Raw genomic sequence first — 24,410 nt, forward strand, 5'->3', positions numbered from 1 at the left:
TTAGCGCTTAGCAGTTTATGGCTTTTGGCTCATGAAGCGATCAAGTTTTTGGTGTTGTTAAAATGTGAAGGTGTCAGTCCCAATTTTTTGATCTTTGAGGTAAAGCATTTGGATTTATTTTGGTTTATTATTGGATTTTTTTGTTCGCTGTTTTTTTAGTGCAAGATCTGGCAACACTGAGCAGCAAACGCTTGTGCCTCTGTCATTCTTTGTACCGCACATACAGAAGACTTTTCTCCCTTGTAATAATTTATTTCTTCAGAAGAGAGACCTGTCATGTCCATGATGCACGTTTAAACACTTCATTAACTACTAGTTGTTCAGTTCGGTTATGTAGGCTACACACTATGCAAAGTTTCTGTAAACGCGGTTGTCAGTGCAGTTTGCGGGAATTAATGCGGTTGTAGAATGCGATTGTCAGTCCCGTAAATTACTGAAGTGTGTGTGTACAGAACAGGATTAAGCATTAAAAGTTCAAGTGACAAACTAATTAATATGCAGTGTGTACAAGATGCCATGCTCGTTTGGGTGCACATTTTCGAGATGTGACATCATGTTGCTAGTGTTTGAATGGTATGCTTACAACTTTATCTCGCGGCTCAACAATTTTACCTCCTACCGACCAAAATCCAAAGTACTTCCAGACATAGCTTTTTAGATTTTTGGGCGTTAAAATCGCTTTCTCTGCTGCGGTCGATCTTCCATGCAAGACGCGTCAACTTTTAACCGTGACAGACACTGTGACTACTGTGAGCTGTCCCTGAACCAGCCCACTCACAAAGCAGACAGCCACGCCTCTACTACCGCGGGCTTTAAAAAAAAAATTATTTATTCGAATATTAAATTTCATATTCGAAATTCGTTTTTTTCCACTATTCGAATATATATTCGAATTTTAGAATATTGTTGACAGCCCTAGTGTTCAGTACCTCAGATTAGATAAATGGGTGGAGAGAAGGCGTCGCGTGTGGTTGTTTGTACACATTCAACCACATGTGAGTTTACACTACAAAAGCAATCTGACTACCTCTGAATGTGGTTGAAATTTATCGAAAGTGGACGAGCTCAAAATGTTTTGAACCTGGCGTTAACGTCATCTACTTGTGATCCGATCAATGAAAATGCATGTTAATGCCAAGTGTAAAAAGCCCATTAGAGCCAATTTTCATCGATCGGATCACAAGTGGATGACGTTAATGCAAAGTGTAAACAGTGTTGAAAATGTTTTGAGCTCGTCCACTTTCAACCACATTCAGATGTAGTCAAAAACCCTTTCGTTCAGATTGCTTTTGTAGTGTAAAAGCACAAGTGGTTGAATGTGTTCGAACAGCCACACCGCCTTCTCTTCGCCCATTTATCTAATCTAAGGTACTGAACATAATGTTTTACGTCTGTGTTACTTTATGACTTCTGGTCCGAACACACGGTGAACAGCGCTATTTTTAGCCTTTCGTTGATAAAACTAAAGTGGCTGATCTCCGCATAGTTTCATTTTGCAAGCGTGTGAAAGTTGTGCGATCTTATTTCATCAATTGCACTGAAATATCAGCGAAAGCTCTTACACATACATGTACAAAACACTGTGCATCATGTTTACTTACAACAAAAGCAGTGGACTCTGACATAATATTAGTTTGCGTCCATATTAACTCGTCATTACTCCCGCTCGCGTTTTAAATGACAGCAGAGAGACTCGCCCACAGACCACCCAGAAACGGTCAAAAGTGGACAAAAGAGACGTATTTATATACCAGGTGTAAATGTGATGTGTCTCTCTCGTCCACTTGTAATCCAATCGACGAAAACACATCCTAATACCAAGTGTAAACAGCCCCTTACAGTGCATTCTAGATATACATTCTTTAAACTACATGCATTAAGATCTGACCACATGTAATATGTTTGAGCAATTTGAATGGTCTGTCTATTAAAATTAGAATTAGGAAGAAATTATTTTACCTGCAAATGTGAACAAAGCTCATTTTTGATCTTGGCAGTTGTGTTTGTTTGTTCCACAGATGTTTATGTGTTTGCTGTGGGGGATCAAATAAATAAGAAGGAGCTGAAAACCATTGCTTCTTGCAAGAAGGACGAGAAGCATATGTTTGTTCTGAAAGACTATGTTCACTTAGGATCTGTGTTCAACAACATGATCGGTACGTATACTCAACTTGTAGGGTCCTAATAAAAAAAAACTGTACTAGAAAACAAAAAACACATGCACTGCAGTCATGAACACACACACATGTAGTGTTGTAGTCAAGACCACCTAAATCGAGACCAAGTCATGACAAAGACCAAGACAGGCCGAGACCGAGACAAGACCAAGACTTTAAAGGGTTGAGACCAAGTCAAGACCAAGACAGGCCAAGACCAAGTCAAGACCAAGACTAGTGCAAGTCACTGCATTAAAACACTACATGATAAATTAGGCACTTCTTGTTTGTGTGTGAGCGTGCGTGCGTGCGTGCGTGCGTGTGTGTGTGTGTGTGTGTGTGTATGCCATCAGAAATGTTGATAAAATAATCAAAGGCGTTGCAGATATGTGGGAATTTATCTTTATTTATAAGCAAATAAAAGTGAACAAGCACTAAAGAGCTGAAATCAACTTAACCATTTATTCTGAACTGTCTTTCCAACACAATGCAGGTGTTTTTAGTAATAAAGTTAGAAAAATTGTCATTGGGAGAAACTTAAACAATGCTTAAAAAAAATTTGTGATGTGCCATCAGTTGTGGTCTTGACCGGTCTTGAAATAAAATTCAGAGTCGTCTTTGTCTGAGACAGAGACGAGAGCGAGTAAAAATGCGGTCGATTCCAAAACGAGACCAAGACCTTTAAAAAGTGGTTCTTATTTTATCGAGAATTACAATACACACATGTGTTTATGTGTGTGTGCGCGCGCAGGCAAGTGTGTGTGCATGTGTGTGTTTTAAAGTGAAAACGTTAGGTTACTTGCGTAACCCCGGTTCTCTGAGAACAGAGCAAGGTATCTCACTATGGGAAACGCCCCCAGGTGTGACAGACTATGGAAGCACCAATTACACCACGTCTGTCCGAAGGACAGACCAATCACAGCTCAAAACGAAGTATCCACCCCCTTCCTATATATATAGCTGTGATACCTAAGAACGGCATTCTAAGCATGCTCTTCCCCCGTGTGATGCGAGTAAGGAAGTTTGGTGAGATACCTCGCTCTGTTCTCAGAGAACCGGGGTTACGCAAGTAACCTAACGTTCTCTTTCAAACAATCGCTCGGTATCTCACTATGGGAATGATATGGCCAACTCCCGAAACGCATGCTTTCCGAAGCCGCCAAACAGACGTGGCAAGAACCAAAGACAACCTTTAATTCTCCCCAGAGCCAACATTTAGAACTGCATGAGCCACGGACGGCGCAGTGACATCCGGACGGTAAAATCTGATAAATGTATGAGGGGAAGCCCAGCTTGCCACTGCGCAAATATCTCCTACCGAAATCCCCTTAAACAATGCCCAAGAGGTAGCCATACCTCTTGTGGAGTGAGCTCTTAACCCCGCCGGGGAATGAAGACCTGTAGATGTATAGGCCAATTCAATCGCCTCTACCATCCAATGGGAAAGACGCTGAGAGGAGATCGGCTTACCCTTACATTGGTTGGCCCAGGAAACGAACAATTGATCATTCTTTCTGAAGGATCGTGTCCTATTAACATAATAGCGTAACGCTCGCACAGGACATAAAGTGTGCAATTTTTTCTCCTCCTTCAAAGAAAAAGGAGGGGGGTAAAAGGCACGCAACTCCAAAGCAGAGCAATTATAGGCTGAATCGCTGACTTTGGGAACGAAAGCTGGGTTAGGCAGCAGTGTAGCCTTGCTGTGATCAAGACTAAAATTAAAACACGTCCGATGAACTGACAAGGCATGTAATTCACCTACTCGCTTAGCCGAGACTAAAGCCAGTAGTAAAACCGTTTTTAGAGATAGGATTTTAATATTTACACTCTCTAAAGGTTCAAAAGGAGCTCGAGTAAGGGCGTTAAGGACTATGGACAAGTCCCAAGATGGGACCAGATGTTTAGATACTGGTCTCAAACGTCTCTCTCCCTTCATGAAACGGCATATAAGAGGGTGCCGTCCCACCGAAACTCCCTCAAAGTCTACATGACAAGCCGAAATAGCCGCCAAGTAAACTTTAATAGTAGAAAACGCTCTACCACCATTCATTAAGCTTTGTAAAAAGCATAGAACATCTTTCACCGTGCATAGAAAAGGAATAATTTTTTTACTCGTACACCAGTCCTCAAACACACGCCACTTAAGGTCATAAAGTGAGCGTGTCGAAGGGGCTCTAGCGCTTTGTATAGTGTTAATAACCTCTTGCAGGAGCTCGATTGCGTTTAGATTTAACCTTTCACGTGCCAGACCCAAAGATTGACTCGTTCCGGCTGTGGGTGAAAAATTTGCCCCCCCCCCGCTTGTGACAGCAGGTCCCGGCGTAATGTAAGCGGCCATGGCTCTCCCTGGAGGAGCTGAACAATCTCCGCCAGCCATGGTCTCCCCGGCCAATGTGGGGCTATCAGAAGAAGGGATAAAGCGTTTTCTCTTACTCTTTCTAGGGTGGGAGAAATTAGACTCAGAGGTGGGAAAGCGTATAGCAACACGTTCAGCCACGGGTGCGCTAGCGGATCCACACCCAAAGGCGCGTCCCTGAGAGAGAAATACAGCGGACACTTTGCGTTTTCCCACGAGGCGAAGAGATCTACGGCAGCTCTGCCGTAAATCCCCCAAATCTGATCCATCACCTGATGGTGGAGCACCCATTCTCCGTATAACGGGTTGCCCCTGGACAGGAGATCCGCCCCCCTGTTGAGGACTCCCGGTACGTGCGTCGCGCGCAGCGAGCTGAAGTGCGCAGCGCTCCATACAATCAGTTTGCACGCTAGATTGTGTAGCTGTAATGATCGCGGTCCCCCCTGGCGATTGATGTAAGCCACCACTGTCGTATTGTCTCTCCTGACCAGAACATGAAAGCCTTCCAAAAATGGAAGAAAATGTTTCAGTGCCAGGAACACTGCCATCAACACCAACATATTTATGTGAAGTTCGCAAAGCCGAGGCGTCCAGCAACCGTTCACCGATCTGCTCTGAAAAACAGCCCCCCAGCCTGATAGGGATGCATCCGTTGTCACTACTTTCCTTAGTGACACGCCCCCCAAGGGAACCCCCGTCCGGAGTAGACTGGAATCTCTCCACTGACGGAGAGCTGTCACACATTCTTTGCGTATTCTCACTCTGCGAGCAAGGTGCCGACATGAACACAGACCTCTCGCTGCCACCCAACGCTGAAAATCTCTCATTTTCAGCAGTCCTAGCGGAACCACGGCCAGCGACGAAGCCATCATGCCCAAAAGGCGCAGACAGGTCCTGAACGATACCAAATTCCCTAATCGAAATAGGGCGAGGCACTGATAAAATGCTATTATCCTTCTTTCCGAAAGCATAGCGCGGTAAGCCACAGAGTCTATTCGCAGACCCTGATACTCGAAAAGCTGGGTTAGGCAGCAGTGTAGCCTTGCTGTGATCAAGTGAAACTGAACTGGCCTGAACACAACTTTGAACCATATTCACGCCCAAATTGCACATCTTCCGCTTTTTTGCGGGTGGGGGAACAAATGCTGTGGGCTCAGGAGAGTACATCGCAGAAAACCCTTGGTGCTGCCCGTCTCTCCCCTGCTGAAATTGCATCCCAGGTATCCCTCCTCTTTTTATTGGAGGGGTTAGAGGACTTAGACTTCGCAGCCGCCGCTGCGAATGACTGTTTTACCCACGGTTTAGCGTTTGGAGCGGCGGGGGGTCGAGCCGTCTGCTCCGTGTTCTGGGGTTTCGTCGTCCTGGACGCATTGAAAAATCTTCTGTCCTGCGTCTGAGGAGTCGGACGCGGGGGAGGAGGAGGACGCGGTGGCCTTTTGCGAGGTGGACATATGTCAAACGCTTCGGCCTCTTTCTTCTGGAGGTCGCATTTCTGCTTCAACGCCGCAACAGCCGAGCCGAACAGTCCAGAGGGATCCACAGGAGCGTTGAGAAAATCCAACTTCTCCTTATCCCCCACGCTCGAGAAGTTTAGCCACAACGACCTCTCGTCTGCAACGGCTAGCGCCATGGTGCGGCCGCAACTTTGCACTGTGCCTCGTGAGGTGCGCAAATTGAGATCCGTAATGTTGCAGATCTCTTCCCAGATTGACGGGTTCGGATTGCCGGCGTCCATCTGAGTGCCCAGCTCCTCTAACAACTCGGCTTAATAGGCCATCAACAATGAAGTGACATTTAGCTCCCGCACCGCTAGTCCCGAGGATTTGTACATTTTTTGATACATGGAAGCGGTGAAGCGTTCCATTTTTCCGGGGAGGGAGCGACTAGCAGATAAGAGAGTGGTCCGCCTGTTTGGGTGCAGGTGGTGAGCCACTGACTGCTCGACCGCGGGAGGGTTAGAGAGCCCCAGACCTTCCATCTCACTAACATCGAGAAATGCGTAACCTTTAACGGGCACGCGGTGAGAGAAAGGTTTGTCCCACGATCGTTTCATCTCCGCTACACACGTTGGCAAAGCAGGAAGCAGTTGTTTCGCCGGTGGAAGACGAGCGGGGTGTCTTTTGCCGTTGTAGATGTCACGCTTAACTCCCGGATCCCCAGGAGTCACGGGCCAGTCAATCTTAAGCCTGGCTGTCGCATGCTTACAGACTTCCACGATGTCACAGTCAGCTACTGTCGACGCTATGTCGCCGCTTTGCGCGCTCGCAGGCCTAGACGCCTGAGCTGTGGACAGGATAGCATCATCTTCCTCGTCATCCGGCTCATCTCGGAGAAGGCGAGCTAACATCTCCTCTTCCTCCTCCTCGTCGTCCCCCTCCACCTCGTCGCCCTCCGCCAAAATTGGTCGAAAAGCGGCGTAAACTCGGGTGACTCTAAATCCATAATATCCCCCCACGAAGAAAGATCCCGTGGGGAAGAGGGTCGAGCCCCCTTAGCAGATGGAGGGACGGAAGAGAGAACCGGATCCTCTTTGAAAGATGCTACCACCCTGAGTCGTCTCTCTAAGGTCCTGGCCGGCATTGCACGGCAGTGCGCGCAACTCTCCGCATCCGCTAGCGCGGCCTGAGCGTGCTTGACACCCATGCACGCGATACACAGCGGATGCGAATCCCTGCCCGAGATCATAAATCCACAAGCTGCTGGACACGAGCGCGAGGAAGCAGGTTTCGCATTCTCCGTAACGGTCTTTGACGCCGACATGGTGAGTAGAAAGTGATTCTAGCTCGCCTTAACGCGTTAGCCAGAATAGGAAACTCAGTAACGAGTAAATATCCAAATAGAACAAACTGCACTGCGTTCGGCAACGTAACCTTGACGGCACGTTAGTGAACTGATAGCAGGTCAGGTGCTGAAAGGAAAGTCTTCACGGGGAAGAGAACAAGAATGCCGTTCTCAGGTATCACAGCTATATATATAGGAAGGGGGTGGATACTTAGTTTTGAGCTGTGATTGGTCTGTCCTTCGGACAGACGTGGTGTAATTGGTGCTTCCATAGTCTGTCACGCCTGGGGGCGTTTCCCATAGTGAGATACCGAGCGATTGTTTGAAAGAGAACTGCAAAAAGTGTCATGGAGAAAAAACAGGTTTGACCCCCTACTCTGCTACCAGGGGACCGTCAGTGCTTATAAACAAAATGTATTACAGTCATAAATTAATCCATAATATATATTTATAATATTTATAGTTATTTACTAAACTGTACAAGTATCTGTAAGGTTTATCTTAGGTATCTGTTGTGAACCTTGCAGATTTGTGCCTTGTTGTCGATTCAGTGCTTCCTACAATCAAGGTGAAGCTCTTGTTGTCCAGATGTTCAAAGCTGATTTTTTCCTGAATGAATAATTTTGGAGAGGGCTTGATTGAACTCAGTTGTTTGTTTTATACTTTTAATGTTTTAATTCCAGTGTTCATCATTTCTGTTTCCCAGATGATTCTGCTGTGACTCAGTGTGGAGTGGCTCAAGAGCAAACTAAAAATGCTTTTACCAAACCTTGGCATGTTGACATCAACTGGGTTGGTGGTTTAAATCAAGACTTAACAAAATAGAGCTTCGTATTTCCAGTCAAACTGTATATTTTTTATTGATTTTTTTGTCATCCAGACTACTAAAACATGCAGAGGCTCTATACTGACTGAGAGCTGGGTGTTGACAGCTGCCCACTGTTTTGTGAGAGTGAATAATGATAAATCTCTATCATTTGCCGAAGCTTCTGACATAGATGTTACACACGGTAAGAATCAACAGTTGAATTTACAACTCGCTATATTATACATTGACTATATTTGATAAGTTATGGCAAGTCATCTCTATAAAAAAACGCAAGTTGAAATAACTTGTTGATTAAACATAAATATATGGCAGCAAAGAATTTTATTTTTTAATGCATTAAACAGAGTCAATTTTGGTTTCATATTAAACTACATTATGACCTTTAACAATGCATCTCGTCTTTTGCAAAGGTAATGGCAAAGGTCAAGCATTGAAGCTAATTCGGCATCCAGAGTTTGATTTGAAACGCCTTATAGACAAGAATGTGAAGGAGTTTTATGACTACGACATTGCTCTGGTTAAGCTTAGAAAAAACATTACAATATCTTTAAAAGCAAGGTAAGATTCAACTACATCACATCTGTACTTTAATACTCTTTTATGAGATATCTGTTTAATAATATCCAGCTTTTGACCAATCAGTATTCAGTGCTGTTTTATAATAAATATAAGTGTGTTCTGCAATGCCAATTCAAGCACATTACACTGACAATGTTGTATGCAGGCCTATTTGTTTGCCTTGTACCAAATCTTCAAATCGAGCTCTCAAAATGGATCCTAAGGCCACATGTGACCAGCACCGTAAGTATTAAATATGTTGTAAACTTGTAATATTATAAGATTGAAGCATACTGACAATATATAAAAGATAATATTTGTGTTTGTATGGTCAGAGAGACTCCTGTTAAATCTGGATGAGACTCCGGCTTACTTCATCAGACAAGGAACTCACAGAACAAACACACAAATACATAGCGGGGCAAAAGTGAGTAGAGATAATACTGTATATTTACTAAACAAATGGTGATGTGTTCAATACTTACCCCCCCCCCCCCCCCGTATTTTAGAAAAGGGGTCTCTTGCAAAATTGTTCCTCATTTGTGGGGGGTCCTTGCCATCAAAAAAATTTTTGCTAATTTTTGTTGTAGTTGTATTTCACAAGTTGGCATTAACATGTAATCGATAGGGAATGAGATAAAGCATATTTGGGGTAATGTCCAAGGGTTTGGAATTTTAGCCCGAATACTCCAGAAAAGAGTACTCCACCCTTTTTAACTGGGGTATGTGAAACTATCTGAGAGTGAGGTTATGGGGTGGAGGAGGGATGTTGCAAAAAATGTCACGGGACAGAGGTGAAGGATGGCTACTTATAGGCACCTCTTCGTGCTGATTGGTTGGATCACATGACCATGCTCCTCCAAAACTTAGTTAAATAAACTTCATAAAAAATTCCTGATGAGTTTAAAAGCAAAGTTTGTTTTACAGAGAAATGCATGCATTCAGCATGCAAAATCCATCTATGCAAACAGCACTGCATCTCTGGATGAAGTGATCACAGACAGATTCATCTGCACTGGAGATTCAGAGACAAACAGATATGATATGACCTGTAAAGGTTTGTCTAAGGAAATAAATGCTATGTTTATATCCACACACAGTGCATAATAAATAATGCTGTTTTTTCTGTAGGGGATTCTGGAGGAGCTCTCCTCTTACAGAAGAGAATGCGCTATTTCCAAGTGAGTTTTTTATTGTCTCTTCATAAAAATGAGTGCTGGTGAAGTCCAATAGTGCAAATAAAGTGGGATCAGTTCTCTTATCCTCCTGGAAATAAGCAGATCCAGCAAAAGTGTTTCTAGATAGTGGATTTACGTGTAGATGAGTGACAGTGGTCCTTAGAGTCTTTAAATGTTGACAACCAGGCTACTTGTTTATGTGGTCCAATAATCTGGTCATCTGCAATGGTGCATTATATGATAGGATTGCATTTCTGTTTGAAGGATACACTGTGAAAACTTAAAAAATTACTTCAGTCGGTAACACCTAAAAACATATATTTTTTTACTTAAAATTTTGCTTTAGTAGACAAATTTAGTTGAAACCACTTAATTTTGTTAGGTGTTACCAACTAAAGTCATTTTTTAAGTTGATCCAACTTTTCACTTTTTATAGTGTATGATGCATCAAGATATAAACATATAGTTCTGGATCATTCTGACCTGAATTATGTCAAAGATTATGGGGGTCCCTTAGCTAAGCCCCATTCCCCCTGTCATTATAGGTCGCTATGATTTTACAAAGTAAATCAAAGTTTTAATCAAAGAAACCCCAAATTACCCTTAAGTCAAACCCTAACCATTTTACCCCTCAAATTAGTGTGAATAGACCCCTTCAAAGTTTGTAAACATTGAATGTCTATCGGGTGCGCGTGCAGCATGGGGTCAAACTGTTCATACCATCCAGGCTTTATAATGTAATCTAACAGTGCTGAAAAATGATGACTTACCTCAAATGAAGTGGGCACTACAAATACAAGCCTCTTTGATATTTGTATTGTTCCAGTCTGCACGTTAATTGCTTGCAGCTGCAGATGTTGTAATTTTTTTTGTTTTTGAGATTCTGCATGAATCGCAAAAACTTAACGGAAGACCTGGTGCGATTTTCACAGCCCACGACGTAAGTAGGCATTTTTGACGATACCGAATAATACGCAACTCTATCTGCTGTAATGACTTTTCTGACCCTGACATGCGCAGTGGAAACTGCCTGTGACGTGAACCGTGAAGGGGTCTATAGTTTGAGAAGATTGCTAAATATTGCTAATGATAATAACTAAAGAACTTTACAGCTATTGAGTTGAAAATTAAGAGTTTGGTTCCAAAACGCAATAAATCCATTTTGACTAATTTGGGTAAAAATGTGTTTTCTATACCAAGAAAGAAAATGTTCTGTTACAAACTTTCACATAGCATCTTTAGGTTATAATAACATTAAAAATTCAAATTCATAATTTGATTTTCAAATATTTATTATAAAAACGGATTATTTTTTCCGCAAAATGCAATAAATCCATGGCAAGTTTTTTTTTCAAAATGTTATAAATCTATTGAATCAATATATAAATGTGCATTCATCTTTGCCATGTTATATTCATTTAATTGACTAGTGGTATCCACTGATTTAAAAAAATAAACATTAATGTCATTAATCAAAACACTTACTTTGTCATTTTAAGAACACTGTCATTGCTGCGGTTATACTTGGGACGTCAGCGATCAGCTGTAAAATGTTTTGGTCCTGCTTGATTTTCATTGACTTTGAGAAAAGGAAAGTTTTTCATAAGATCCTCTGGGGTCAATGTGTTAGCATGACAGAAGCTTGATTCTGTCGTGTGAGAACAAGCAACAGCTGGCATTTTTCCATCTCCCGAGTGCATCTCACGTAAATTATTTAATTTTGATGGCTTACGTTTCTTCCCGCCACAGAAAACCACCACAGGTTTATCAATGCCATCAAAATTACTGTTTTGTTTTTGTTTGTTTGTTGATCACAAAGTACAAAATAAATGAGGAAAACTAGGATTCTGTTGTATTCAAAGCACCGTCATTAATTACAATGCGTGGAATGGTGCGCTTTGATTGGTTAAGTGGATTTATTGCATTCTGCATAAAAGAATGAGTGGCGTTTGGTGCCGTGATCTGACCAGATACAATACGGATTTTGGTGGTAACTCATTTTTTTTTAAAAGTCGTATATCGCGTTTTGTAACCAAACACTTCATATAATCCACACACAGACACATTCACTCATCTGTCAACTCCTCCTGAAGACAGCATGAGGCGCACTTGAGTGTTTACTGTTATTTCAGACAGAAATCTTTTGGATTAGTTTATTGTGAAATTGGGACAAATAATGGACAGAATCGCTTTATAGGAGGTCCAAGACCACCCCAGCTCCCCCTCAATTCAAACACTGGTTCTGACATCAAGCATAACTAAAATAGTACCTTTTATCAGTTTATGTCCATGGCCTATTAGTAGCAAATGCAGTTATAACCACACAATCTAGTTTGTACTGATTTTGATCACTGTATGTGCAAAATTGAGCATGCAGCACAACCTCTCATCACTTATCATGTTATTGCTTTTTGAAATCGTTTTGCTGTTGTAAGTCACTTTGATTAAAAGCATGCTAAATATCTAAATGTAATGTAAATGGTTGCTTTTATTATAATAGGATTGTGCGATACAGTTTTCAGTTTTTTCTCTACCTAAAAAGGTCACGCTGTGATGTATAAATCAGCTACTGGTCACACATTTTCAACAATTCATATGAATGGAAGTCAATCGAACGAACAGTCTAGTGTGACTGTGGCATTAGCAAATGCTTTGATTAAAGGCGCTCTAAGCGAATTCATGCGTTTTAGACCATAAAACATTTTTAGTTACATACAGCAAACCTCCTCACTATCTGCTTGCTGCCTGTCCGCTGATCAAACTGTAAAAAACGCGATCTCTGTAGACAGCCCAGGCTCCACAAAGTGCAATAAAAACAAAGTGGCCAAACCTACAAACAGAAACCATAACAAAGTGTTCCAGCCAATAAAAAACAAGAAGGATTTGGGAGTGGGGGTTGGCCGCGTTCATGAAAGCACTGAAGGGAGGGGGAGCGGGAGGAGTTAGCTACGCTCCATTTGTTTGAAAACAGTTCAAACATCAACAAAAACTGACATCGCACAGATTCGCTTAGAGCGCCTTTAACATCGTTCTTTTACAGGTGGGCATCATCAGTTGGGGCACTAAACAGATATGCAACCCCAAGACTGCTGTGAAAGCTGAGTGGCATCCAGATGCCCGAGACTTCCACATCAATGTTTTCTCTCTGATGCCCTGGCTCAGACAACACCTCGGCAATGATCTGGAATTTCTGAAGGACTGAGTCGACTGAGACAGACACACAGGCAGACATAAAAGATTATATTGGATGTTTTTTGATAGTCCATATCAGTAGGAGTAACTTGCAAGGATGAAATATATCTGACTATGAATCATGGACAAATTCTAATGAATGATTACTTAATAATTGCACATTTTCTCATATTTGTCTTTATTTGAAGATTGCCTGCATTACTCTGTCTTTGCTTTTAAAATATGAATTAGTGAGATTGAAATCCTTCATGTTATTCCAAAACCTGTGATATTTGTCAAATGCTTAATGACAACAGATATGGATTGACTGTAAAGCACTGCTTTCAGAAACTGCATTAAACTGTTCATTTCAGACTTTGGTGGCCTGTTGCACAAAGCAATTTAAATTCAGATTAAATTATTGCAAATGTTTGGTGGTTTGACCCGCTGCCTCCACCTTCCCTGGATTTATTTTGGACTGCAAAAACTAAAATGAGTCTATCATTCGGGTGCAGAAAAAAGTAAAAAAAAGGATGATGATGATGATACCAAACAATCACAACATTAGTAACATTTTAATGTTTTAAGTGTTAACGTTATGTTAACATTTTGCCTTATTCTGTTTAAATGGAAACGTCCTTAATATATCCATTAGTATTTTTCTTATTATGTAAATAATTAGAAACAGAAATAATGCTGTTATAGCGTTTTAATCGGGATAGGAATAAATGTGTGCACGTGAATAAATGTAATGGTTATCGAGTACATCGCCAAAGTGAAAAAATCATTATATGATCCTCAGACTTTCATTAAATCTATAAACTTTTGCTTTAAAAAAGTTTGTTTATAGGTTATGGTAAGTCGATTATTAAAAGTATTTTTTTGAAAATAGTTAAATGAATTTACCAAATTCTAATAGAGAAACTTTTTTATTTGTCCATTTCTTCAGGCCTATTATTTAAATTTTCTATTTTTTTATATCTTCCAATGTCTATAACATTTGAATATTAAGTTCCTGTGTGGTCTGTGTTTAAAATTTAAAAGGACAGTTCACCTAAAAAGTAAAAAAGTACTGAAATTGTGTTTTCAAAATGTTTTGACAATCACAAAATACTCGTAATGCTCAGTTTATGTATGTGTGTTTTATGACATTCCTACATCCCAAATACAGCTACAATTAATAAAACTGATAATAACTTGATGTGTAAAAAAATCAAGCATTGACAATTGTCAATTGCATTAAGGGCCCTGAATACATTATAATTCATCAAAACTGCTCAATGTTTTTGTCTCCTACTGGCCTTGCATACATAAAACAGAGTTTTTAATTACCTTCGCAAAATATTTCTCTTTTAAGTACTATTGTTGTGTGTATGTGCCCTCAGATCTAATAATCAATCTTATATTTGATATTATGGCAATGAACATGCATGTAAAGTTTGGACATGCTGATATGTTTTGAAGTGTACCAAAATAATTTTGTAACGATTTTAAGTTTCGCGGGTCAATTTGACCTGCAATTTGTTTAGTTTCAAAGCAACTGTATAGACCTAAATTAAATATATATTTTTAGTGTTTGTTGCTATATTGGTGTTTTAATATCCTGAAATAGGGGGTAAAATGCTTCTCCTCACTCTTTTGAGTACTGAAAAAGACTTTTACAGACACAGATGGTAAAACTGAGCTATGATTTCTATTTGCAATGTATATGAAATACTACTTAAGTTACAGTTTTCTTCCAGACATTTTGTCACTTTTTCTTATTTAGGGCCACGAACATGCATGCAAAGTTAGGATACACTGATGTGTTTTGAAGTGTTTTTTTTTAGCCCAAATAATGATTTTTGTTACGATTTTGATGTTCGCGGGTCAATTTGACCCATATTTGTTTGTTCCAAGGCAACTGTATAGACACAAATGAAATGAATTTATTACGTATATGTTGGTGTTTTACTATGCTGAAAAGGGAAAAGTGAGCTTTTCCTCACTATTTTCAGTACTGATAAAGACTTCCTCAGACACAGGTATGTGAACTTTCATTTCTATTTTCAATGTATATGAAATACTAAGTAAAGCAGATTAATTCAGACCCACAGAAAATCCAGAGGTGAATATATGTGATGCCAGCTGCGCCCCACAAAACACGACACCAAAATAAGCACCATTTGTGTAAAATGCAAGAAGTCAGAAAGCACATGTGTGCACATCATGTAAACAGTGATTTCTTGAATTTGTACAATGAGCCTCAAGAACAAAAGATGAGCATATTTAGAAAAAGAAAAGCTTCGTTTCATTTCACAGCAATATTAGATTTTCATTTAGGATGTTTTGAACATAGGTATGTTAAAAAAAAAAACATGTTGAATTAAAATGTAAAATGTTGCAACAGTATTTGTGCAACATTTGTTAAAACAAACATGTTAAAAATTGTGGTTAAATGCATTTTTATAACATACATTTTACATTTTAAGTGTTTGTAATGTGTGACAAAGACTGATACTAAAATGGTCCTCTTCATACCTAATTCCTTCTTGTTTTTCATAATGTGATATTTAAGGTATTGCATTGAATCCAATGCGGGTCGATTTGACCCGCTCCATCAAAATCGTCACAAAAATCGAACACAATAAAAGGGTTAATGTTTAGTTTATTAAGTTTCATAAAACCAGTGTACTCAAATTTACTTGTGCAAAAGGGGTGAAAATCCTCATGAAAACAGATTTTCTGATGTTAAGCATGTTGAATGACTGCACAAACAAAACTATTTTAATCTAAAATGGACTCATTTATTTATTATATAATTTATTAATAGTGATGTGCTTACAATAAGTCGAGTGGAGACACAGTCCATTGTAAGTGTATTTCTGTCTCTTTTTATAACTGAGAGACATGTTGAAATGCTACATAGGCTACTGTATGCCGTCCATGTTTCATTCTGGAGTGGTGGGAATATTTAAACTGTGTATCCCAGAAGTACACTGCATACTGTATGCTCTGAATAAATTAACACTTCACAGTTTCATAGACTTGATATCATGATCTTAACAGGTTATCAGCCTGTTAAGGGCAGTAGTCATAAAATGTACAACTCGTAAATCTCACAAAGTGTCTGGGTTGTTTTTCCGAAGGTGCTACTAGACCAAACCGTAGTCCAATTAATGTGTCGGGGGCACAATAAGTTTGAGCGTGTGATCCAGAGCCACTGCCGTAAGACCCCAGACTCGATATTTAGAACTGTGAAACACCGGCAGCGTGTAGCCATATCGCTCCCCTGCACGGAAATGTGTGTAGCCTCGGTTCTGAGGTCGACATAAATGGTCGAGTGTCAGGGTAAAAACCTCTTCCACCTATAAACACAAAAGAGTGAAGCATTAGCAAACCCTTATCAGACTTTACAGCTGAAAGATAAAGTTTATAAAACATCTTGAATTGGGGTTCACCACACTAAATGTTTTGAAAAGGACCAACCTGAACTGAAACAGGTGTGCCACACACACATCCTGAAAAGTAAAGCCAAAACATTTCGATCGCCCCCTTGTGGCAGGTTTTAGTATAGGTCTAAATGGCCTATTTAAGGCTCTTAGCATGCTAATTTTGCACACACATCATAGTTGTAGGCCAAAAGAGATGGGCAAAATCTTAGACACAGGTGTCTGTGTGTGTGTGTGGGGGGGGGGAGTCTTTAGCGTTTCCTTCTAAAATGTGGGGTAAGTTTTACCTGCAGTTGCAAAACTTGGTACATATATTGTATATATCATCGAAATGGACAGCTTTTTAATGCATAGTCATCTGCTGCGACTAACAGGATGCATATTTTATTCAGTTTTTTAATAAATTCAAGTAAGTGCTGTCTGTTAAAAAAGAAATAAACAAATAAAATAAAGATTTTAGCTTTATTTTTTTTACAATGGAGACGTGTCTTCCAACTTTTTACCATCTATCAGAACAAAGCAAATTTGATTATTTAGAGTTTGTCTTTTTTTGATTGGCCAGGCAGTGTATTATATTAATCTAATGTATTACATTGGAAAAGTGTGTTATGTTAGGGATGTGCACGAATGGTCGCAGGGGTGCAAACTCATCATGGGTGAAAAAGGTGACAAGACACAAGCGCTCTTATATAAGCGGATACGCGGCTTTCACACTCCTCTAAAACAGAAACAGGTATATAGCGCATATAGCACTGTTGTCAACGGCTTAAAATCACTTAACTTAAAACTGCGGTGCGTGAACAAATGTTAAGCTTTATGACCACGCGCACAGCAACGTGACGTGGGCGCGTAACCTCAAATGAGAAAATACTACGAGTTAAGTATGTGCACTCAATCTGCAGACTGCTTAAACTTCGGCAGCAAATGAGGTGGCTATAAATTGTAAAACATAACCCGCCAAACTGGCTAGTAATTTCACATCGTTACCACAATAGCTGGACATGATTTTCATAATTTCATTTACTGCTACCATGTCGCAGACCCCCCTCACCCCTCATTTTCAAAAACTCGTCGGATCTAGACGAATCACAAGAATGACCTATTTTGTATCAAAAAACGGCGAATTTCGCCGAAAGGTGACAAGTTTGCACCCCTGGGTCGAATATTCGATCTGCAATAATAATTTTTATAGAAAAAATGCTATTTGAATTGTTGTTTTTAAAGGAAAACACCACCATTTTCCAATATTTGACTATGTTCTTAGACGAAATAATACATCCCTGTTTTTCCAATGCGTGCACTTAATCTTTGTACAGCCACCAAACACTTCCATGTTTTCTCTATTTAAAGACTGTTAAATGAGTAGTTACACTGGAACCCACACATCTGAATTCTCCAGCGGCAGCCATTTCATTGTAAACAGATTTAACACACGCGCTCTTTGGTGACGTGGTTCATTATGTTACTGTTGATCATCTGTCCATCATCGTATAAAGCCCGCCCTCACAATTTGATTCGTCGACCAGCTTTGGGACTCGCATAGTAGCTCCTCAACGGAAAAACGCCAGACCGATTTTCCCGTTTTTCAAAATGTGGTGGGCGGGGCTAAGATCGGCTGGCACCCAGGCTAGGGTTAGGGTTTAATATTTGGAATAAGATCAAACAGTACTGAACTCGTACTAATGACTGACTTGAAACACCAGGGATTTGACTCAGATTACTAGACTGCATTTACCTCACTTGGATTGGGTTTAAATGACAGCGCCTCCAGTGCTCCAAGATTGGCTATTACAGGCGCAATCATCATTCCAGACTGCAAATGTACAAAAACAAGTCAATGAACACACACTGAGCTGATTTAACTTCAAAGAGTTGGACAGGTATTTATAAATATTATCTGAAATAAAATGCTTGTTTCATAACTAGGGGTGTCACGATTCTCCAAATCCTCGATTCGATTACATTTTCGATTCTGATGTCACGATTAAATTCGATTCTCGATTTTTTAATGAATTTTTTAAGACAAAAAATTATATGCCTTTATTATTATTATTATTATTATAGTTTCACATTAACATGCACATTGCGTGCTTTTCCTCGCATGGGGGTTTGTGGGCTTTACGCGAGAGAGCTTGTAGAGAGAGAATTCCTTCTTGCACGCAGATAGACTTAGTGCGCGCGTCTTGGACTCCTATTATCTGAAATAAAACCGGTGCGTCATAAGCAGCTGCGCTTCTCTCTGTCTCACGTGCACGCGCTCTCGCATCTGTCCAAAGTCTAAACATAAACTAAAGTAATAATCCTTACGTATTTGTTCAGTTTTATGCGTTTCATGCGAGCTGAGGCAAACTATCCCTTTTGCTTAAAATATAACCCGCTGCATCTTGGCGGCTCTCTCGCGCACGTGCAGAGAGCTGCGCTCTGTCCGAAGTCAGATCAGTAGGTAGTAATCCTGTTTATGATATGCATTTCAAGGAGTTGTAGCAATACATCCCTCATGTTTAAAATATAAATCGCGTTCCGCTGGATTGATGTTTTTAAAGGCACTTCTGAGAGTTTATTTTCCCCCGACCGGACGTGACATGGGGGCGTGGCAGCATCGACGATCCCATTTTTTAATTCGAAGTTCGAGGTTGTGACTTAATTTCGATCGATTTCGATTTAAAATCACCCTTATTCATGAAGAAAAAGCACAATGTGTCTTTAAAAAAAATGGATTTCAATATGGGATAATAGCTTTTGTTTAGCACGCTTTCATGTGTGTATGTTTTGAAAAAGAAAAGCACAATTTATACATTTTGCCAAGGATGTTCAAGTGTACAAACTGGGCTGATTTTAAAAATTAATTCTCAGTTTGTTTTCCCAGCATGTATGTTTCTGTATAAATGCACACTGACCGCATCGCGCAGCGGTTTAAGAACGCCCCAGACTTTATCTTCTGTGATGTGCATTCCCAGCTCCTCACGAGCTTCTCGAAGAGCCGTATCTACAACAGTGTGGTCTGAAGAGTCCTTCTTGCCTCCTGCAAAACTAACAAGAAATATCCATAAAAAATGAACACACTGTAAATAAAACATACAATGCACGCAGAACTAACACACATTAACATTCAAACATTACTATTAGAAATGATCTTTACTGATGGACATACCTGACATCGCCTTTGTGTCTACCCTTCAGCATCGCAGATCTGAGTGTAAAGAGAAAAGCAGGCTGCCCGCTCACAACACACAGAGAAACCAATACCGCCGCCCAGCTCTTCTCTACCCGCTCATAGAGAGCGATGTTAGGTAACAGAGACTGTCTGCAACGCGCCTCATTTCCTGGAGACAAACACACATCCAAAACAGCCTGCTGCTGTGCATCTGTCTGCAGCCCGCGGGGCTGGACTGCAAAATGTCCAATCGACAACAACAGTCTTTTTTTAGATAACCACCCAAAGTTGCCTTTTCTTTGCGTTTTATGTTTTGGGATATAGCAGCATGTTTGGTTTGTGAAGACACGTACAGGCAGCAGGCATTTGCTCCGGTAAAGAGCAGACAGGGAAGGTGCTAACAGAGATTTATACAAAAGCAGAAAAGTCTTTGGGATGTTTGCTTCGTTAACAGAACTAAGATTGATATTAGATAATAGAAAATGAGTGGGAACACATGTCCATATTTGTTTCTGTAGAGGTGCATACTTGGAAACAACAGATAACCTCCTGGAATCTGTAGAGAAGTTACGATTGGACGTAAAACAAGCGTCTCTTTGTTGACCACACCACTGAATGCCATTGACTCGCATGCAACTTCTTCTCAATGAAGAGACTGTTGGTTCATGTATGACGTCTCTCAGCGTGAGCAACAACAATCTGTGAATCCTGAGCAGATTTACTGAATTCTTCATCTGAGGAAATCTAAACATCCTGTGAAAAACAGTCAGAGATTAACAGTAAACCTCATTTATCTTTAGTCTAAACAGACCATCAATGGCGAATACGAATAAGCAACATTATAAATATTGTGGCAATAATTTATTTTATTTGTGCCTTATATAAGTTTACTAGACATAAACACAATCTTTGTTTACAGTCCTTCCTTATTTCACAAGTATGAGAACATTAAAGGGCACATATTATGCAAAATTCACATGGTTATTAAACTTACTGTAAATATGTGTGTTGCAAGTGTGTGAACACACAAACCCCACAATGGAAAAATTACCCCAGTCCTCTTTTTTAAATCCCCATGAAACCAAAGCAGTCTCAATAGACATGCTGCTTTAATTCTCTAGTTAATGTGATGTCACACTGATAAAGCCCCACCCACGGCCACTGACGGACTAGTTAATCTGACCCAAAAGCTTTTTTTTGTGTTTGTTAGCAAGTTGTAGCGCAAATCCGGCTGAAGATACTACACAAATAATGCATTTTTCCAATAATCAGAGTAAGGACTTTATCACAGTAAGACGTTTACATGCTGTATAGATGCGATTAAAGTGTTTACATGGCCGCATACTGTGATTAAAAATGGAGTACGCCACCTCTTTTAATTTGATTACCGTATACTTGCTGTGATTAGGGCTGTCACTTTTTATTCGATATTTGAATATGCATTCAAACATGACGTGAAATATCCGTATTCAAACTATAAATAAACCATCCGTTTTTTTAAATGCCATGTGTAGCGCATTTTTTACAGTAACACCTCGTAATAGAAAGGAAGCTGAGAGTGAGACCGACGACAGCAACTGTGCGCAAGAGAGGGAAGATGTAACTCCGGCTTCTGCAGACTTTTTTTTTATTTTCTTTGGAAATTGTTTGGAAAATTCTGTGGAATGATTTTAAATGTTTTAAAAAATATATAAGAGAATTTAAACTGTAAATATTACAAAATTGCATCTAAAATAATGGTTGCACTTTATTTTACAGTACGTGTACTTACCTTGTGGTTAATAAGTTGTACTTACCGACAAATGTGTGGTACTTACTTTTAGGTATCTACATGGTAATTGATTGGTGTCATTGCTGTGCTTGCCGGTGGTGCACGCTTGGTGGTTGTTGTGTAACTCTAGGTAAGTACTGGGTAACAACACATACATACTTATAGTGTAGGTATACTGTAACCAACGAGAAACACCACTGCACCCACAAATAAACGTACAACCCAAGTAGTATTTAGTACCTACAGGCAAGCTAGGGCAAATGACAGGTATTTATAGTGTACATATATGACAACTAATATCAAACACCACTGCACCCACAAATTGTATATACACGACAAGTGTGTGGTACCTGTAGGCCAGTGTAAGTTAATGAAAGGCACATATGGTGTATGTCTACTGTAACTAACAAGAAACACTAGTGTACTTACAAATTGTTTATACATGATAAGTGTGTGGTACCTGCAGGCAAGTGTAAGTTATACTTATACCATACGTATATGATAACTAAGAACAAACATTACTGATGTGCCAATTTGGTACTCAGACTCAGTATCTTTGTCCTTTAAACCGAGCATTAAATAACCGTATGCATTAATACTGGGTACATTCACTAGTACGTCCATGGTAACTGCATGGAAACAGGACTGTAAAATAAAGTGTTGTTTTTTTACACAGTTATAACATAGGACCTACCACCTAAGATATAGCATCATATACATGTTACTGTGAGGCAAACCTAACCATTGACTATCATACGCATTAACTACTGGGTACATTGACTAGTACACACTTATTGTGTATATACAATTTGTAAGTACAGAAGTGTTTGATATTAGTTATCATACATGTACACTATAAATACCTGTCATTTACCCTAACTTGCCTGCAAACACCAAACACTCAAATTGTACATCTATTTGTAAGCACACCAATGCCTCTCGTCAGCTACGTATGCATCTGCTATGACCCAGTACTTATCTAGAGCTACACAACAACCACCAAGTATGCACCACTGGCAAGCACAGCAATGACACCAGTTAATTACCATGTAGATACCTAAAAGTAAGTACCACACATCTGTCTGCAAGCACAACTTTACAACAAATTTACCATATATTACCATAAATATATATATACCATATTTCTTACAATGAAAATTAATACACCAAACAAATGAGTACTCTGAATCAAATTGGACCAACATGAACCTAATGTGCATCAAGATAGAATTATAGTTTGTATATAAAATTACATATATTATTGTTTATAGTGTTAAATATTATAACAGAATAAAAAGCTTGTGTTAATGCATTATGAAATTAGCATGTATGAAGATAATTTTATAATTTGTTTTGTAAACGGATTTGAAATGATCATGTGCTGACTGTTGAGCATCACATAGACGACAGAGTCAAGTGAGATCTTCTTAACTTAGCGGTAAGTTTAATTTCATCTCAAGTATCAAATCATCTCTCTATCATTAAAGCAAACAGCATGCGCAGAGATAATGTACTTGTCAATGATGACTCACAAATGCACGGGATAGGCTATGTATGTGTGCTTGTTGTCAATTAGATTCTCACAAACACGCTCAATCGCGGGATATGTGTGTTTGTCAATGACGGGCATTAAATCCGCGGATCTCCGCTAAGTTTTCCGCCGAAATCTGCAGGCGCGGATTCCGTTTAGACTTGGCTATATGCCTTACTCCTGCTGCTGTTTAAGTTGTCATGTTATTGTTTGTACTTGTTCTGATGTTGTTATTCATAAGTTGATAACCTGCTGTTTCAAACATTAAAGGTGCAGTGTGTACATTTTAGCGACATCTAGTGGTGAGGTTGCGAAGTCCACTGCTCTTCACTTGCTTTTGAAACGCATAGAGAAGCTACAGTAGCCGACACCGGAAAAACATGTCATCGACTGAGACAATTTAGTAAAAAAAAGTTTGTCCATTAAGGGCTTCTGTTGAAACATGGCGGCACAAAATGGCAACTTCCACGAAAGGGGACCCTCTGTGTATGTAGATAAAACGTCTCATTCTAAGGCAATAAAAACATAATGATTCATTATTAAAAGGTCTTATATTATTTAGCATTCTTGTCAAGAGATCCTTTTAAAAATTACACACTGGACATTTAAGTAAAAAAAGTAATCCAGACAGTCATGTTTATGACTGTCACTGTTAATAAATTTGTGTTTAAATCTCCATTATCGAATATCAGTTCGAAATTAATTTTTCTCAAAAGTGACAGGCTGACAGCCCTAGCTGTGATTATGTCGAGCTTGATCACATTATTTATATTGAAGTATTGTGTTTACATGAGGTAAAGTGTAATTGCAATATTGCCAAAATCCCACTATAATCGCATTATGAGGGTGCATGTAAATGTGGTCATTGTGGCTGCATCCGAAACCACCTACTTCCATACTATTAAGTAGGCGAAGAGCAGTAGGCTAGGCAAGTAGCACACCCGTCGCTATGGGCGGGCCTTAGGGGACCGGGCCCGCCCTCAAGGACGCTTGTGCCCCCCCCAGTATTTAAAAAAATACTGTCATTTTAAATTATTAATGTTGCTAATTTTGTGTTGCATTAATGTTGTATTCTTTATAATTAAAACATTAAAAATATAAAAAACAATGGTGTGATTTTGTTTGATTGATGGGAATCTAGCTACACTGCAACAGCCTATCACGAGGCTACGTACGACACGTACGTGACGTAGCCTACGTCAGTGTAGCCGCTCAACTATGCGCTCAACAGTTACCGCACTTTTTTTAAACTGGATGAGTTTTCGCTTAGCTATACTGCTTTAAGATGGATATATTATCCGCAAATGGTTAAAAGCCCAACAACAGTCTCCAAAAGACGCGCAGCAGTCAGACAGAAAGAAACTCCGGTGGGCTTGCAACCAATTTGGCGAGCTGCTCCATTGGTTTTACTTTGTTATCTGACGACGACACCAACGTAACCGCTAAAATGTAAATTTATAATTGACTGACATGTTTGTCTCAACGAAAATGAAC

General features: G+C 39.8%; 2 protein-coding genes across 4 annotated transcripts in view; one reads left to right on the plus strand and one right to left on the minus strand.

The window, feature by feature from the left end:
* Nucleotides 1-13,404, plus strand: part of LOC129437571 (complement C2) — a 139,090-nt gene extending 125,686 nt beyond the window's left edge. For both annotated transcript variants that reach the window (XM_073862969.1, XM_073862970.1), the window contains exons 11-19: nucleotides 2,019-2,156; nucleotides 8,000-8,085; nucleotides 8,174-8,303; nucleotides 8,533-8,680; nucleotides 8,847-8,923; nucleotides 9,016-9,107; nucleotides 9,608-9,737; nucleotides 9,812-9,861; nucleotides 12,899-13,404. In XM_073862969.1, the coding sequence (XP_073719070.1) occupies nucleotides 2,019-2,156; nucleotides 8,000-8,085; nucleotides 8,174-8,303; nucleotides 8,533-8,680; nucleotides 8,847-8,923; nucleotides 9,016-9,107; nucleotides 9,608-9,737; nucleotides 9,812-9,861; nucleotides 12,899-13,060 (1,013 nt within the window). In that variant the 3' untranslated portion in view covers nucleotides 13,061-13,404. The remainder of the gene's footprint in view (nucleotides 1-2,018; nucleotides 2,157-7,999; nucleotides 8,086-8,173; nucleotides 8,304-8,532; nucleotides 8,681-8,846; nucleotides 8,924-9,015; nucleotides 9,108-9,607; nucleotides 9,738-9,811; nucleotides 9,862-12,898) is intronic.
* The window catches only part of nudt8 (nudix hydrolase 8), a 78,215-nt gene that overhangs the window by 51,403 nt on the left and 2,402 nt on the right, over nucleotides 1-24,410 (minus strand). The window contains exons 2-5 of one of the 2 annotated variants that reach the window (XM_055195784.2): nucleotides 19,612-20,367; nucleotides 19,358-19,490; nucleotides 18,196-18,273; nucleotides 13,120-16,376 (exon numbers count right to left, since the gene is read on the minus strand). In XM_055195784.2, the coding sequence (XP_055051759.2) occupies nucleotides 16,185-16,376; nucleotides 18,196-18,273; nucleotides 19,358-19,490; nucleotides 19,612-20,366 (1,158 nt within the window). In that variant the 5' untranslated portion in view covers nucleotide 20,367 and the 3' untranslated portion in view covers nucleotides 13,120-16,184. Of the gene's footprint in view, nucleotides 1-13,119; nucleotides 16,377-18,195; nucleotides 18,274-19,357; nucleotides 19,491-19,611; nucleotides 20,368-24,410 lie in introns of those variants that run through there. The other variant, XM_073862971.1, reaches the window with a different exon arrangement.

This window comes from Misgurnus anguillicaudatus, chromosome 24 (assembly GCF_027580225.2).
Source record: "Misgurnus anguillicaudatus chromosome 24, ASM2758022v2, whole genome shotgun sequence".
NCBI lineage: Eukaryota > Metazoa > Chordata > Actinopteri > Cypriniformes > Cobitidae > Misgurnus > Misgurnus anguillicaudatus.